At 44.1% G+C, this 15,000-nt stretch overlaps 1 protein-coding gene and 2 long non-coding RNA genes across 18 annotated transcripts in view; 1 reads left to right on the top strand and 2 right to left on the bottom strand.

Annotated features, from left to right (window-relative positions):
- Window positions 1-15,000, top strand: part of DNAAF1 (dynein axonemal assembly factor 1) — a 158,809-nt gene that overhangs the window by 65,221 nt on the left and 78,588 nt on the right. For 12 of the 16 annotated variants that reach the window (XM_085856837.1, XM_085856833.1, XM_085856835.1 and 9 more), the window contains exons 4-9: window positions 1,881-2,102; window positions 7,862-8,028; window positions 8,632-8,753; window positions 8,900-9,024; window positions 9,188-9,649; window positions 9,877-9,935. In XM_085856837.1, coding sequence (XP_085712963.1) covers window positions 1,881-2,102; window positions 7,862-8,028; window positions 8,632-8,753; window positions 8,900-9,024; window positions 9,188-9,649; window positions 9,877-9,935 — 1,157 coding nt within the window. Of the gene's footprint in view, window positions 1-1,880; window positions 2,103-7,861; window positions 8,029-8,631; window positions 8,759-8,899; window positions 9,025-9,187; window positions 9,650-9,876; window positions 9,936-15,000 lie in introns of those variants that run through there. The other 4 variants (XM_085856841.1, XM_085856839.1, XM_085856834.1 and 1 more) reach the window with 2 other exon arrangements.
- The window catches only part of LOC147012496 (uncharacterized), a 78,478-nt gene that overhangs the window by 25,360 nt on the left and 38,118 nt on the right, over window positions 1-15,000 (bottom strand). The window lies entirely within an intron of this gene.
- The window catches only part of LOC147012498 (uncharacterized), an 8,970-nt gene continuing 4,643 nt past the window's right edge, over window positions 10,674-15,000 (bottom strand). The window contains exon 2 of the long non-coding RNA XR_015051639.1: window positions 10,674-10,729. This is a non-coding gene — a long non-coding RNA (uncharacterized LOC147012498). The remainder of the gene's footprint in view (window positions 10,730-15,000) is intronic.

Raw genomic sequence — 15,000 nt, 5'->3', positions numbered from 1 at the left:
TCAGTGCATTCCAAAAAGTCCGCAACAAGTGTGTATGTACTCTCAGGAGAGCCAGAAAACAACATCTGTCGAACCTCAAGAATGAACATTCAAACTTGTGTCCCTCCTCTAAAACTCACCATTTGAGAAATGAGTGGAGGTGAGCAGCGAATGCAGAGTGCGAACACCTTGATAAGTCTGTCTCTGGTGTATGCTCCCACCCCCCCCGCCCCCACACCCATCCCTTCCCTCACTTAATATTGCTCCACAGCCAGCTCCACTTGTGACAAGACCGAATGCCTCCATTATGTGTTTGCTTCCAAATCTTGTGTCCCCAACCCCTCGCTCTCAAGTCACTTTTCCGAGTTACACCAAACTGCTCCTAAACTTTGTGTAATTTGCACCTGAGGATGTGGAGAGGGTCTCTAAAACCCTCGACTCTGACTCTGCTACTTGACTAGACGTCATCAGCTCACTTGTACAAAAACCTGATCTTCAGCTCTTACACATGGTCTATCTGCCCTGTCATTTGCGCTAGGTCATCTTCCATCTGCTTGGAAATCTACCAACATCATTGCATAACATAAAATTGTGCAAAAAATGATCACCTTCACTATAGACCGAACAGCTTACTTCCAATCATCAACTAGCATCACAGTTGATATGAAATCCTTCCTTTTCTCCAACAACCTCATCTTAGGTCACCCATTTGGTTTCAGACCAGGTCACTACACCTTGGACATGCTGCTTCTACTCACCCAACAAAGGATGAAGGCCTCAATCAATGTCAGACATGAGATCAGGACAATCTTTCTGGACATATCTCGAGCTTTTCATACGGTCTGCCATCCTGCCTTATTCTCCAAACTCTCTGCCTATGGAATGCAAGGCCAACTCCACACATGGCTCACTGACTTCTCTACTCATGGAGTCAGCATGAGACTCAACAGAATCCTTTCATCTCCTCTCCCTGTTAAAGCTGGAGTGCCCCTAAAGCAGTGTTCTGGACCCATACCAGTCCTATTCCTGATCTTCATCAATTATCTCTCTGACTCTGGAAAATCGCTTTATCTATTTGCTGATGATGCCACCCTCTCCCATGACATCCCTCATCCTTCAGACAAGCAGGCTGCAGCCTCTTCCATCTCTTCAGACCTTGACAAAATCACAAGCTGGTCAAGCACTTGGAATATATCTTTCATTCCTGACAAATCTCACACTCTCATGCTCTCTTTCCAAAAAGACTGTCTGGCAAACCCTCCTATCTACTTTCTCAACAATCCTGTTGAGGAATTTCAGTCATTCAAACTTCTGCGTCTCACTATCAGCCATGATCTTTTTGTTTGTTTGTTGTTGGTTGGTTTGTTCCTTTTCTCTTCCATCTCTAGTTTCCCCTTACTCTTCTTGCTGTATTCCCTTCAGCTTGTGTGCATAGTGTTGACCCCCCTCCCCTTGATCTCACCATCACTTCTATTCTGCTGTTGGTGTTTTTCCCTTTCCATTTTGTTCACTTCCATTCTGCTCTAGCTCTTCCAAGGGTTTTGGTCAAGTACACATAAAAAATAGAACTTGATTCATGACCCCAAGCAGGCTGGAGCAGTGCCAAACCGTCAGTCTCACTTTGTTTCCCACGGCGATAAACTTGCGCTTTCTCAAATTCATGATGTTAAAAAAACTACTCGCATCCATTGAAAATGTACACTTGCTCTAAATGTGAGCTTTTCGCTCAGCTCAGATAGACGGTCATACACAGGCTGTGAGAGAGCCCAAGTCAGGGGAACACCATTTTCAATTTGGTTTGAGTGGCACATGCAAAGATTATTAACTCTCCACATTCCCCTCAATCTTGTCTCGTTTTCTTCCCACCCTCCTTCCCCTCACTTTTCATTGCAACATGGCAGGCTTTGGATGCATAGAGAACCTGGAGGAGTACATTGGATTGCGCTGCTTGTGGTTGCAGTGCAATGGTATCCGGCGCATCGAGGGTCTACTTACCCAGAGAGATCTCCGCTGCCTCTTCCTCCAGAACAACATCATCGAGCATATAGAAGGACTTGATGCTACCTTCTTGCTCAACACTCTCAATCTCAGTCACAACTTGATAAAATCAATTGAAAACTTGGGTTAGGAACCTGTTCCCTTTCGTGTCACTCCACAACACCAATTAATAATGTCATGTGTCACACATCATCTGATGCTCTGACTAAATCTCACTCTGCTTGTCTTCATTTATGTCACCCTGGCCATCTTATCTCATAATACCCTACTTCACATGACCTCAATGGCCTTTCACTCATTTTTTTGGGATAGTAAGATGACTTTGAGACAGCATGCTCACTTCTATAGCTGTGTACTCTGGGAACAATTCCTGATACAATCAGATCAGGCTAAAAATAGTCCCCCTGACACTGCTTAATCAAAAGATAAGGTGCTCTTTCAAGGGGAAGTACCAAAAACAACAACCCAAAAGGGTGATGTGGAAGGCTATTTTTCTGCATCAATCTCGGACATCTATTTCTGTATAAAACACCTCATAAAGAAAGTAAAATAAATTATAAAGAAACGAGTACTGCTAGGCACACGTACATGAACAATTGGGACGCAATGGGTCCACACAAAGTCCAATTAGCCTACTCCGTTATTCCAACGTCCACAGACATCAAATATGTTACGAAAGGGGAGCATCCCTACTCTATCCTAGTATCATCATCACAACACTTTTTATCATTTGACATTAACTCCCCTCTAATGTGGTTCTATATAACCAATTTACCCAACGTCCCACGTGTTGGCGCTCCAACAGTTTGGGCCTAAACCTCAAATTTTCATTCTGTGCCTTTTTTGTGCACATTCTGATGCTCTTGGAAGAGCTAATACACTAAACAGATCAGGTCATAACAGGATGCAGGAGGAACAGTAGAGACACATGCAAAATTAACAGTGAAGACTAGAGAGAGAGAGGGAAACACCAAGAGCAGAGTAGAAGGCCAAGACAGAAGGAGACTTAGACAAACAAAGGGTGTCGGATGGAATGGGGAGGGGGGCAGGACAGGATGCATGGGGTGGACAAGATGGATACAGAAGGAATCTCCAAGGAGGGAAAACTGGAGATTTGGATGGAGGAAGGATTGTTGGGGTGGGGGGGGGAGGGGAGAGTAGAGAGTGTTACCGAGGGTCGAAAAGATAATGGTTTTGGATTGGAGGTAATCTGAGATGGTGGTGAACAGCTTGCTTGAAGACCTGGAGGGAAGAATGAGATTGACGAGAATGTGGAAGTTGGTTCTATATATGGGGAAAAAAGAGGAACAAATGAGTGGAAGTGATCAGTGATCCTGGATTTAGGTAGTTTCACTAAAAGTGGATTGATGGTTGACTGTGTGTGCCCTGAAGAAACCTGAGGGGGGGGGGACAAAGCATGGAAAGAGCAGATGGTGCAAGACCAGAAGGGAGATGGTAGAAGAAAGAGAGATCACCGAACTATCTTCGACAGTGAAGTGACAGACCCACAGACTCAGCTTCATTACCAGAGATTCCAATAATCTTGGAGGCCTTGGTTTCCATGGCATCAAGCTGAGCATGATATGAGGCAGGGGAACCAGCCCAGAGGGGAGAACAGTATTCTATGAAGCTGTGGATGAAGGCCTTGTAGATGGATAGGAGTTCACATGTACCAAGGAAGGATTTTGTGCGATGGAGGATGCCCAGTCGGCGCTTGGCTTTGGAGACCAACTGCAATGTGGTTCACCCAAGAAAGATAATGGCTGACAGTGAGACGCAGGAGTTTGAATGACAAAACTTCCTCAAGAGGATTGTTAAGGAAGTAGATAAGAGGGTTTGCGAGATATATATATATATATATATATATATATATATATATATATATATATATATATATATATATATATATATATATATATCAGGATTGAAAGACATTCCAAGTATTTGACCAGCTTGTGATTTTTTTGTTTTCAAGGTCAGAAGAGAGGGAAGAGGCTACAGCCTGTCTGTCTGAAGGATAAGACATGCCCGGCAGTGGTTGGAGTCATCAGCAAATAGATAAAGAGGATTTTCCGGAGTCAGAGAGATCATTGATGAAGATCAGGAAAAGGACTGGGCCCAGAACACTGCCTGCCTTGGAGTATTCCAGCCTCGACAAGAAGAGGAGATCAAAGGATTCCATTGAGAGCCAAACGTTGGCTCCATGAGTAGATGAAGTCAGGAAGCCATGTGTGGAGTTGGCCTTGTATGCCATAGGCAGAGAGTTTCGAGAGTAAGGCAGGGTGCCAAACTGTATCAAAAGGACGAGATATGTCCAAAGAGACGGCCCTGAATGCATGTCTGACATTGGGGGGCTCCATTCATTGTTGGGTGAGTCCAAGATGGAATGACCTGGACTGAAACCAAATTGGTGATCTGAGATGAGGTTATTGGAGAAAATCAAAGATTTATCAACTGTGATGATTGGTTCCATAACCTTGCTGACGATTGGAGGTAAGCTTATTCTTCTTCTTCCTGCATGTGGCAGAAGTAAGCTGAGAGGTCTGCAGTTAAGGTGATCATTTTTGCACGTTTTTATATAATGCACTAATGTTAGTTGATTTCCAAGAAGGTGGAAGATTACCTAATTGAAATGATAGGATGAGAAGGGCAGAGAGCCAATGTGAAAGAGCAGAAGAGCAGGTTTTTAGGATACATGAGCTGATGCTGTCCAGTCCAGTTTGAGAGTCGGACTTGCCTTCTCTTCTAACTGCTCCTGGACTCTGTCTTTTGCTCCTGAGAAGGTGGACAAGGTTCTTTCAACCCTCGACTCTGACTCTGCTCCCGGACCGGACGGCATCAGCTCACGTGTCCTAAAAACCTGCTCTGCTGCTCTACCTGCCATTTTCACTCTGTCATTTACCCTTGGTCATCTTTCATCTGCTTGGAAATCTGCCAACATCATTGCGTTACATTAAAAGGTGCAAAAACTGATCACTTGAACTGCAGACCTTTCAACTTACTTCTGATCAACAGCAAAGTCATGGAACCAATCATCGCAATGATATAAAATCATTCCTTTTCTTCAACAACCTCATTTCAATTCACCAATTTGGTTTCAGACCAGGTCACTCCACCTTGGACATGCAGTTGTGACTCACCCAACAATGCATGGATGCCTTCAATGTCAGACGAGATCAGGGCCGTCTCTCTGGACATATCTCTTGCTTTTGTTACAATCTGACATCTTGTCTTATTCTTCAATCTCTGCCTATGGCATCCAAGGCCAACTCTACACATGGCTTCCTGACTACCTAAACTCCCATCGCCAATGTGTGGCTCTCATTGGAATATTTTCATCTCCTCTACCTGTCAAGGCTGGAGTGCCCCAAAGCAGTGTTCTGGGCCCAGTCCTATTTCTGATCTTCATAAATGATCTCTGACTCTGGAAGATCCTCTTGATTTATTTGCTGATGACTCCAACATCTGTCAAAACATTCCTCATCCTTCAGACAGGCAGGGCTGCAGCCTCTTCCTTCTCTTCAGACATTGATATAATCTTCAACTGGTAAAACACTTGGAATGTGTCTTTCAATCCTGACAAATTTCACACTCACACTCTCACTATCGCTCTCTCTCTCTCTCTCTCTCTCTCTCTCTCTCTCTCTCTCTCTCTCTCTCTCTCTCTCTCTCTCTCTCTCTCTCTCTCTCTCTCTCTCTCTCTCTCTCTCTCTCTCTCTCTCTCTCTCTCTCTCTCTCTCTCTCTCTCTCTCTCTCTCTCTCTCTCTCTCTCTCTCTCTCTCTCTCTCTCTCTCTCTTTCTCTGTCTGTCTCTCTCTCTCTCTCTCTCTCTCTCTGTCTCTCTCTCTCTCTCTCTCTCTCTCTCTCTCTCTCTCTCTCTCTCTCTCTCTCTCTCTCTCTCTCTCTCTGAAAGGACTATCTAGAAAGCCTCCTCCTCAATCTACTTTCTTACCAATCCTTTTGAGGAAGTTCATTCACTCAAAGTCTCGGGTCTCACTGTCAGCCATGATCTTTCTTGGGCAAACCACCTTTCAAAGTTGGCGTCCAAAGCCAGCCTCCGAATGCTGAATGGGCATTCTCCTTCACACAAAGTCCTTCCTTGGCACACCTGAACTCCTGTCCACCTCCAAGGCCTTCATCCGTAGAATAATGGAGTTCGACTATCCCCTCTTGGGCTGGTTCCCCTGCCTAACATCCTACTCAGCTTGATGCCATGGAAGCCAAGCCCTTCAAGATTATTGGAATTTCCCACGATGAAGCTGAGTCGATAGGTCTACCACTTCGCCATCGCAGACGGGTCGGTGGTTTCTCGTCTTCTTCCGCCGCTTTTCTGGTCTTGCACCTTTTTCTGCCTCTCCCCCCACCCTGGTTTCTGCAGGGCACACATGGTCCACCATCAACCCATCCATCCATCCATTGGGACCATACTCTGTGCAGAGCGTTGGTGCTGCCTAAGCAGTCTCCTTGGCTATTGGGCACAATCCTGGACAGGTCGCCACTCCGACATAGGATACCAGCAAGCTGGCACTCATTTTGCCGACCTCGGAAGGATGACAGGCAGAGTCAACCCCACCTGGTTTTAATTCAACATCTGAGTGAGATTTGAACTTAGGATCCTAGGATCCCAAACCCACCACCATAATAATTAAGCCAACACCAGGCATACCATCAACCCTCTTCTGGTGAAAATGCATAAATCCAGAATCATTGCTCACCTACATTAATTTGATTCTCTCTTTTCCCACCTGTGGAACCAACTTCCACATTCTCTTCAATCTCATTCTTCCCTCCAGGTCTTTAAGACAGCTGTTTCCCACCTTCTCAAATCGTCCCAAATCCAAAACCATGATGGTTTCTACCCTCATTAACTGCCACCCCCACCCCACCCAATCCCTCCTCCTTCCAAATTTTCAGTTTTTCCCCCTGAGAGTTTCCTTCTCTCTCCATCTTGTCTACCCCATGCATCCTTTCCTACCCCTCATTCCTCCCCACACCCATTGTTTGTTCAAGTTTGCCTTTATCTTAGCCTTCAACTAATAATAATTCCGATGGCGACTTCGTCAGTGGAGGCATAAAAAAAACATGCACCAAGGGCACTTTTTCCTTTCTCCACATAACATTGCTGTGGCAACCAACTAATGAAATGACTTTGAAACACCTTATCACTTGAGGATCAGTAATCCACTCACAATCTTCCTGCAAACAAAAAAAAGAGTTGGGAACTGGGGTCTGGGGGAGTGGGAGGAGGTAACAAAAGGACAACGCATCTTTTTCTCAAAATGTCTTCCAATCAGGGATTATTCTCTTACATGAGCAAGTCTATTGAATAATTCCACACATTCCAATATCACAGCTTATCTATCGTGTCAAAGGCTTTCCAGGCCCAGGAGACTTGTGAGAAGAGAGGAAAGCTCCAGATTTCCCATCATTACACATGGTTTCCTGTACAAATTGCTGAACTTCCAGGAGCTGAATGAGTGCATCAGCCTAATGCCTACCATTTAAGGTGGAATGCTAAATTCCACATGGGAAAATATTCCTTGGGTCCAAACAAAGTAAGTATGAGGTAGTGTAGCCGCACATGACAGAACCGTTTTCACTTCATTTAGCTTTATCTACATCATTGATCCCAGGCTCGCAACCTTAACCTCATGTGTTTTGTTCCCTCGGCTGACTTTAGAGTCTACTACCTTCATAATACCCTACCTCTCCTGCAACCTGCTCTACTAATGCAATGTTTGTGCTTCTTCATTTGTCAAAGCACTAGTTGCACTTGCATTGCTTTCCACACACCCAAACGGGCATGGCGTTAATACATACAAATTCCATGGAATTCCTTTATCCCTGTACGTTTTCTCATGTTATTAAACTCTTCCTTACTACAGAATGTACTCCTCGACTACAAACGCTTCAACTTTCTCACAACTACCTTTCTACACGAAAGGACCTATCAGGCTTATTATGCCTGCCTGAGCTCGCAGTCCTTGATCTTTCCTACAACCGGCTTTCTGAACCTGACATCATCGGCTTCCTGGAATGCCTCCCTGCACTGGTTATCTCTTCATACAATCATAATCTTGTTCCTCATTTTGACATGCACTTCTTCAATATTTTGTTGCATTTGCTATTTCTACGATCTTTTTCTCATTCGTACATTTACTTTTTCTACATTACATTGTTGTATTTAACACACTCTTCTCCAAGCTGTCTAGCCTGGGTTCGAATCCCGACCCAGCTATAAATTGTCATGCCGGTGTTTCACAGGCAGGGTAATTCATCAACGTATGCCCTCCCTCAGATTGACATTAAACTACCCGACCCATCTGTTGACATTTGTTGGTGGATGTTAAAGATCCCACGGTGAACTCTTGCCTGCACCCTGAACAAATTACAAATTCCTGCCCTCACCTTAGTCGAGCATCAGGCCTGGCCAGCTGGTTCGTAAAAGACTTGGGCCAAGCTTCTCCCTGGCCAACCCCACATGAACGTGGGAATAATTGTGATCATTAAAGAAGAAGATAATTGTTTTATTTAATTATTTTGTTTTACATTCCTTTGTCATTGTTACATGTGTCCGATATAATCCACTCTCTTGCTTTCAACCCATTTTATTCCTGCTGATATCTTCAACCCTTTTACTTACTTCCTCCCCAAGCATGTGCTGAACCTGCAGGGTAACCCACTGGTGGGTCACATGTCCAACTACAGAAAGTCTCTCATTGTTCGTCTACAGCATCTCACGTATCTCGACGATCGGCCCATCTTCCCCAAGGATAGGTCAGGTTGGAGTTCAAACCCTTGCTTAGATCTAATGGTGTTCCTCAAAACAGTGGATCCCCCCCCCCCCGGCACATACCGTGCTGTGCATGTTATCATTGGGAGCATTTATCAATGTCTCCTTTATTGGGTTTGTTATTGTGCAGGGTCTTCGCCGAAGCTTGGGCGAGTGGAGGTCTCATTGCGGAGCGAGAAGTGAGGCAAGCGTGGGCAGATCGTGAGGAGAAGAAAATGAAGTCTTCTCTGGATGCTCTAGCGGCATTACGTCACCGTGAGTTCATAAATTTGTACAGTGAATGTATAGGAACCTTCTCAATCTGAACACAGAAAAGAAAAACCTCAGGAAGTGTGGATTATGTTCAGCTCAATATGATGTGTATAAGTGAATACGCTGCCATGTAAGTGAATACACCATACTTTTTTCTTCCACACAGGCAAGTCCAATTCCTATAATAAGGAAGATGGAGATGCAGGAATTGATAAGACAAGCATAAAGAGAGCTGAAAGTGATGAGGAATACAATGATGATACCAAAAGAGATATGGGTCATGGATATGAGGATGACAAAGATGAAGAAAAGTACCCTGGTTATGATGGTGATAGATGCGATGAGGATGACATGGAGAGAGAACATGAACTTGGCCAGGGGAATGAAATTGGAGACAAGGTAGATGATGAAGAGGAAGGAAAAGAAGAGGCATGGAGTGATGACATTGGGAAAGGTGATGCAGAGAAAACTTCCAACAGGAGAGACGTGAACATGGAGCAGCAAGAGAAAACGGCGGGAGATTTTTTGGAATTTCCAGCATCAGTGAGCACGGGCTCAGGGGTCGATAAACAAACCAACTCTGCCTCAGGTAATCCAGTGAACGCAGTCATCGAACTTGGCCAGTCAGGTAACTTCACGCATGATAAGCACTGGACTTTGTGATTTGTGGTAACATCAAGTGAAATGTTAAACGTTTACTCAGACGTACATTAACCGGACAGTTTCAAATCAATACTCAATGAAATCCTCAGCTCGGTGAATGGTGTCCATAAAACATCTACTATTAGGGCCAGGTATTACTGAGCAAGGCTTTAATTGAAATGTATTTTTGATGGATATTGCTGTTTGCACCAGGTATGATTGGAAGCACCACAACACAAGACCCCAGCTGTTATGGCATATTATACTTAGAGGTGAGTGGGGTTTTCGAGGAGTGTTACATCCACAGTACTTGTGACTATCATGGTGTTGTAATAATTAAGGGAATTTAGTTGATGACAAAACTATAGAAAACAGGCAATGGGAAGTTTATTTGAGCTGGTATGAGGAAAGGGAACAGCACGGTTCCTCCACATGATACCTTTAATGCAGCCTAACAGTGCAACAACAATGCTTTGTTCCTTTGTGACAGCTCATTTTCTCTAAAAGCAAGTGGAGACATATTGTTTTTCCTGTTTGTTTATTTCCAACGAATTACAATTGCACACCATTCCTTTATTTCTGAACAAATATCGACACATATCTCATGCTTTTGATACAGTCTGCCATCCTGCATTGCTCTCGAAACTCTGATTATGACATCCAAGGTCAACTCCACACATGGCTTACTGACTTCTCCACTCAGGGAGCCAACGTGTGGCTCTCCATGGAATCCTATCATCTCCTCTCCCTGTCAAGGCTGGAGTGTCCCCAAAGCAGTGTTCTGGGCCCAGTCCTTTTCCTAATGTTCATCAACTATCTCTCTGACTCTGGAAAATCCTCTTTATCTATTTGCTGATTACTCCAATCTGTCATGACATCCCTCATCATTCAGACTGTTACGGGTTTTCTTGCTCCTTCAGAGATGCTCGTAATACCCCGTCTATAACTTGGCTGATCACCCCCAGGATGATCTTCAATGTTGCTACAAAAAATCACTGAAGAAGCAGATGTCACATCTTTCATTCGTGTGTTTATTCAACAATGACCTTTCTTCCATGCAGATTCACTGCAACAAAACAAAATGCACTGCTAAGTTACATATACGAGATGCACAGTCAGCATGGCTTACAGCGATGCATGTTAATCATAAAGCTATAGCCACCAAATTCTTCTTCTTCCAAATTACTCATTAAATTGATCACAGCACAAAAACTCATCACAATGTTCTGCAAATATTAACAGACTCGGTATAATAAGGAACATTCTGTAGCCCAATAAACCTCATCCTGGCATTAGGATAGAGATGCAGGCCACACCGATCATTCGATAATAATCAAAGTTATCTGATGGGCAGAAAAAGTTGCTGGATCACACAAAATAGATGAACTTACAAGATTGCGACCCCTTTAGGGTGACGTAGCGAAGATACAACAGTAAAATGTGGCTCACACAGGGGCCGGATTCACAAGATTACTAGCAGCATACAAAAGAGTCCACTCACTCACGAGTTCTCCTGATACAAAATGGCTGAGGGTCCTAAATCAAGATGATTGGCAGAGCGAAACATGTGACAGCAACCCCACAAAACAGCAAATTTGAATAGGCAGCTTGCAGATCATAAACTACTGCCGTCTCACAGCAACAGAAAAGGTTACGACACGAACCAGGTGTGTCAAATCAAGGCTGATGTACAAAAGTGTTGCAAACGGCTGCAACACAGACCTTGGGGGGAAAAAAAAAATCACAAGCTCGTCAAACACTTGGAATATGTATCTCAATCCTGACAAATCTCACACTCACTCTCTCTTTCTGAAAGGACCGTCTGGCAAACTCTCCTATCTACTTTCTTAATAGTCGTCTTGCAGAAGTTCAGTCACTCAAACTTTTGGGTCTCACTATCAGCCATGATTTTTCTTGGGCAAACCACATTTCAAAGTTGGTCTTCAAAGCCAGCCATCAAATGGCATCATACAAAGTCCTTCCTTGGCACAGCTGAACTCTTATCCACTGACAAGGCCTTCGTCTGCAGCTTGATGGAGTACTGCTCTCTCCTCTGGGCTGGCTTCCCTGCCTCACATGCTGCTCAGCGTGACATCATGGAAACCATGGCCTTCAAGATTATTTGAATCTCCCACACTGAAGCTGAATCTATGGCTTATCTCTTCGTCATCACAGTCAAGTTGGTGGTATCTGTCTTCACCACCTCCTTTCTGGCATTGCACCCTCTGTTCTTTCTGTGCTTTGTACCCCACCCCTTAGGTTTCTGCAGAACATGCACGGTTCACCATCAACCCCCTTCTGGTTAAACTACATAAATCTAGGATCACTGCTCACCTCCACTCATTTGTTCCTTTTATCCCACCTGTGGAACCAACTTCCACATTCTCTTCAATCTCATTATTCCCTCCAGGTCTTCAAAACTAGCTGTTCACCACCATACCCCATCAAAAACCATCATATTTTCTACACCCATTGAACCACTACCCCTCCCCCACCACCAATCCTACCCCCTTCCAAATTCCCACTTTTTTCTTCCTGAGAGTTTCCTTCTGCATCCATCTTGTCCAACCAGTACATCCTGTCTTGCTCTCCATTCCTCCCCACTTCCTTAATTTCTCAAAGTCTCTCTCTATTTTTCTATTCTACTTTTCGTCTCCCCCTCTTTCCACTGTTCTTTCTGTTCTGTTTCATCCTGATCCATTCAATGTTCTCACTCTTCCATGAGTCTTGATTTTGTATGTTGTTTTTTAAAATATATTTTTTAATCTTCTCCAAATTTGGCATGGGAGTGTATTGGTCCAATTGTACAGCCCCTTCAGACTTGGTACACACAATAGCTCACCACATTAGATAATGTGCAGACACACGTGGTATATGGGATTCAAACCCTTGTTTCCTGAATCATGAACCATCTGTTTAAATGGAAACACGAACAGATCAATTTGGGCAAACGACTGCCTGCCTCAAAGTAACCTGCAGAGGGTTGTAAAGATCCCCATAAGGAAGCACTGATACCATTAAGCGAAATTTGAAGGAGGAATTTGTAATGTCGCCATGGCACAAGGGGTCATCAACAAGTCTGTGCCTTGACATACAAAGCCATTTACTGACTGGCAACACTGCCTTATTTTTAAATGATTTTTGCTCCAATATAAACTGAAGTTTTCTGTGCAGTACAACTTCACTGAATTGAGAATTAAAACTTTACAAAAACAATTCAGCCTTTGAAACTGTACAAGGAACAATTCAGCCTTTGAAACTGCACAGGGAACAATTCAGCCTTTTAAAGACCTTCTTCCAGTTTTCAGTAGTCCACTGGCGGTGCTTCATGGCCCAGGCGAGCCTCTTTCTTATTTTGCCATCTTAGCAATGGCTTTCTTACTGCCACTCGACCTGTCAAACCTGCAGCTCAAAGTCTTCTCTTCCCAGTTGAAACTGAGACTTCCTTACTTCGACTAGTGTTAAGCTGTGCTTGAAGCTGCTGTCCTGTGAGCCGTTCATCACGCAAGCTCTTGACTCTCAGAAACTTGTCTTCTGATTGTGTTGTAGCTTTGGGTCTGCCAGACCTCTTCCTGTCAGAGTTTCCTCCAGTTTCCAAGTGCCTTTTGATGGTGTAGGAAACTGTACTCACCGACACTTTGGCTGCTTTGCAATTTCTCTAAAGGAAAGACCTCTAATTTTAAGGGTTACTAGGCGACCCATGAACCCGTCGGGTTCCCATTGTGACAGCGGTTGATAAAAAAAATCATTTCAAAAAAAAGAAAAAGATAGCTCCAACGAACTATACCGCTGAGGTTATTTGCATTGATCAAATTCTCCCGAAGAGTACTTGACTGAATCGGGAATTGATGTTTTTAATAATGTTTTTCGTTGCCCGATTTGAACGAAACTTGATATTGCGCGTCAATGTGAAAAAAAAAACCGGAGAAAAGGAAGTCGAAGAAATTATTGTGTGTAATCTTCTAAACACAATTTAATTTATTAATGAACACGGAAGTATTCGATCAAAATGGCGGTTTATTTTATGCTGAAAAATAAATCGTTCTTTGTCTATACTAAATGTTTGAGATTTTAAAATAAATCATTTAAAGAAAAAAAAAGACAGCTCCAGCGAACTAAACTGCTGAGGTTGTTTGCATTGATCAAAAATCTCCCGAAGAGTACTTGACTGAATCGAGAATTCATTTTTTTATAATTTTTTTCGTTGCCTGATTTGAATGAAACATGTTACTGCGCACCGCAGGAGAATGGTGAGTAAGATGGCCCTAAAATTTTTGAGCCATCGTGTACCGTTTTGGCTGTATTTCTGGAACATACATGCATACATACATACTGTTGCCGTTCTCGGAACCGCATGCATCCAACATAAAGTGTCCCAAGACAGTTATCCCATTAATATACATGTAGATAGTCCCTTCCCTTTTGTCGAGCAGGACAATGGGCATGCATTGTGAGGATCTCATAGCTAGGTTTGCTTACATCATTTCTTCTTCATTTCATTTCTAACTTCATTCTTACTATTCTTTTCTGATTATTCCTGAGGTAAATCTGAGCCACGTGCACCCTTCGCTGTGAGATGGGTCCTCAGCAAAGGCCAAGCAAGCATTACGCTGGACACCCCTCCGTAGAAAACAGCCTGCCAAACCCACGCACAGTAGTAATATCCACCCAATGAACAGGAACCACACCCAGCACGCCACCCACGCTGCACGGAACACGTACCGAGGAGACGGAAGAAACAGCACCTGAGAAAGGGGCGCTCAAACACCACATGGGCATCGACAGCACAGAGCTCCCATCCTCAAGCGATCCCTCAACCCAACATTTGCGGCGAGTTATACAGTATGCTCGGCAGCTCGAGATTGTCGACTCGATCTTCCGATGATCTGGGGAAGATGGCCGGTTGCATTGAAAAGGCATACGAATTAATATCTCTTAAAAAGGCTGCACGGACGGTGTTTTTCACAACACAGGAAACACACCCAGCACGATGCCCACACTGCACGGAACGCGTACCGAGGCTGATAATAGAGAGGCAACCCCCACGCCATGTTGTGTGGGATGCGAGTATGCAAGGCGCAAGTGGCGCATTCCTTTCAACCCATTTCTGGACTAATTATATCAATGGGGTTTCTCCCCACGCACACGATAGCAGAATCGGGCGAGCTCTGGCCACGTGCGTAATCGCGGTTCAGAACGGAAAATGTTGTACGGAACGTGCTTTCGAAGGCAGACCCGTGCGCCGCTCGCGACACTTTGTTATCGTACAGAGCCGGGCACGAATGGACACAACTTACTGTCTGTGCATGGGTTCGCCATAACATCGTACCTTCGGTC

Source organism: Eptatretus burgeri, chromosome 15, assembly GCF_056783735.1.
Source record: "Eptatretus burgeri isolate ZD-2024b chromosome 15, Ebu_testis_v1, whole genome shotgun sequence".
NCBI classification, from domain to species: Eukaryota; Metazoa; Chordata; class Myxini; order Myxiniformes; family Myxinidae; genus Eptatretus; species Eptatretus burgeri.
This window is presented reverse-complemented; position numbering and strand designations above follow the sequence as displayed.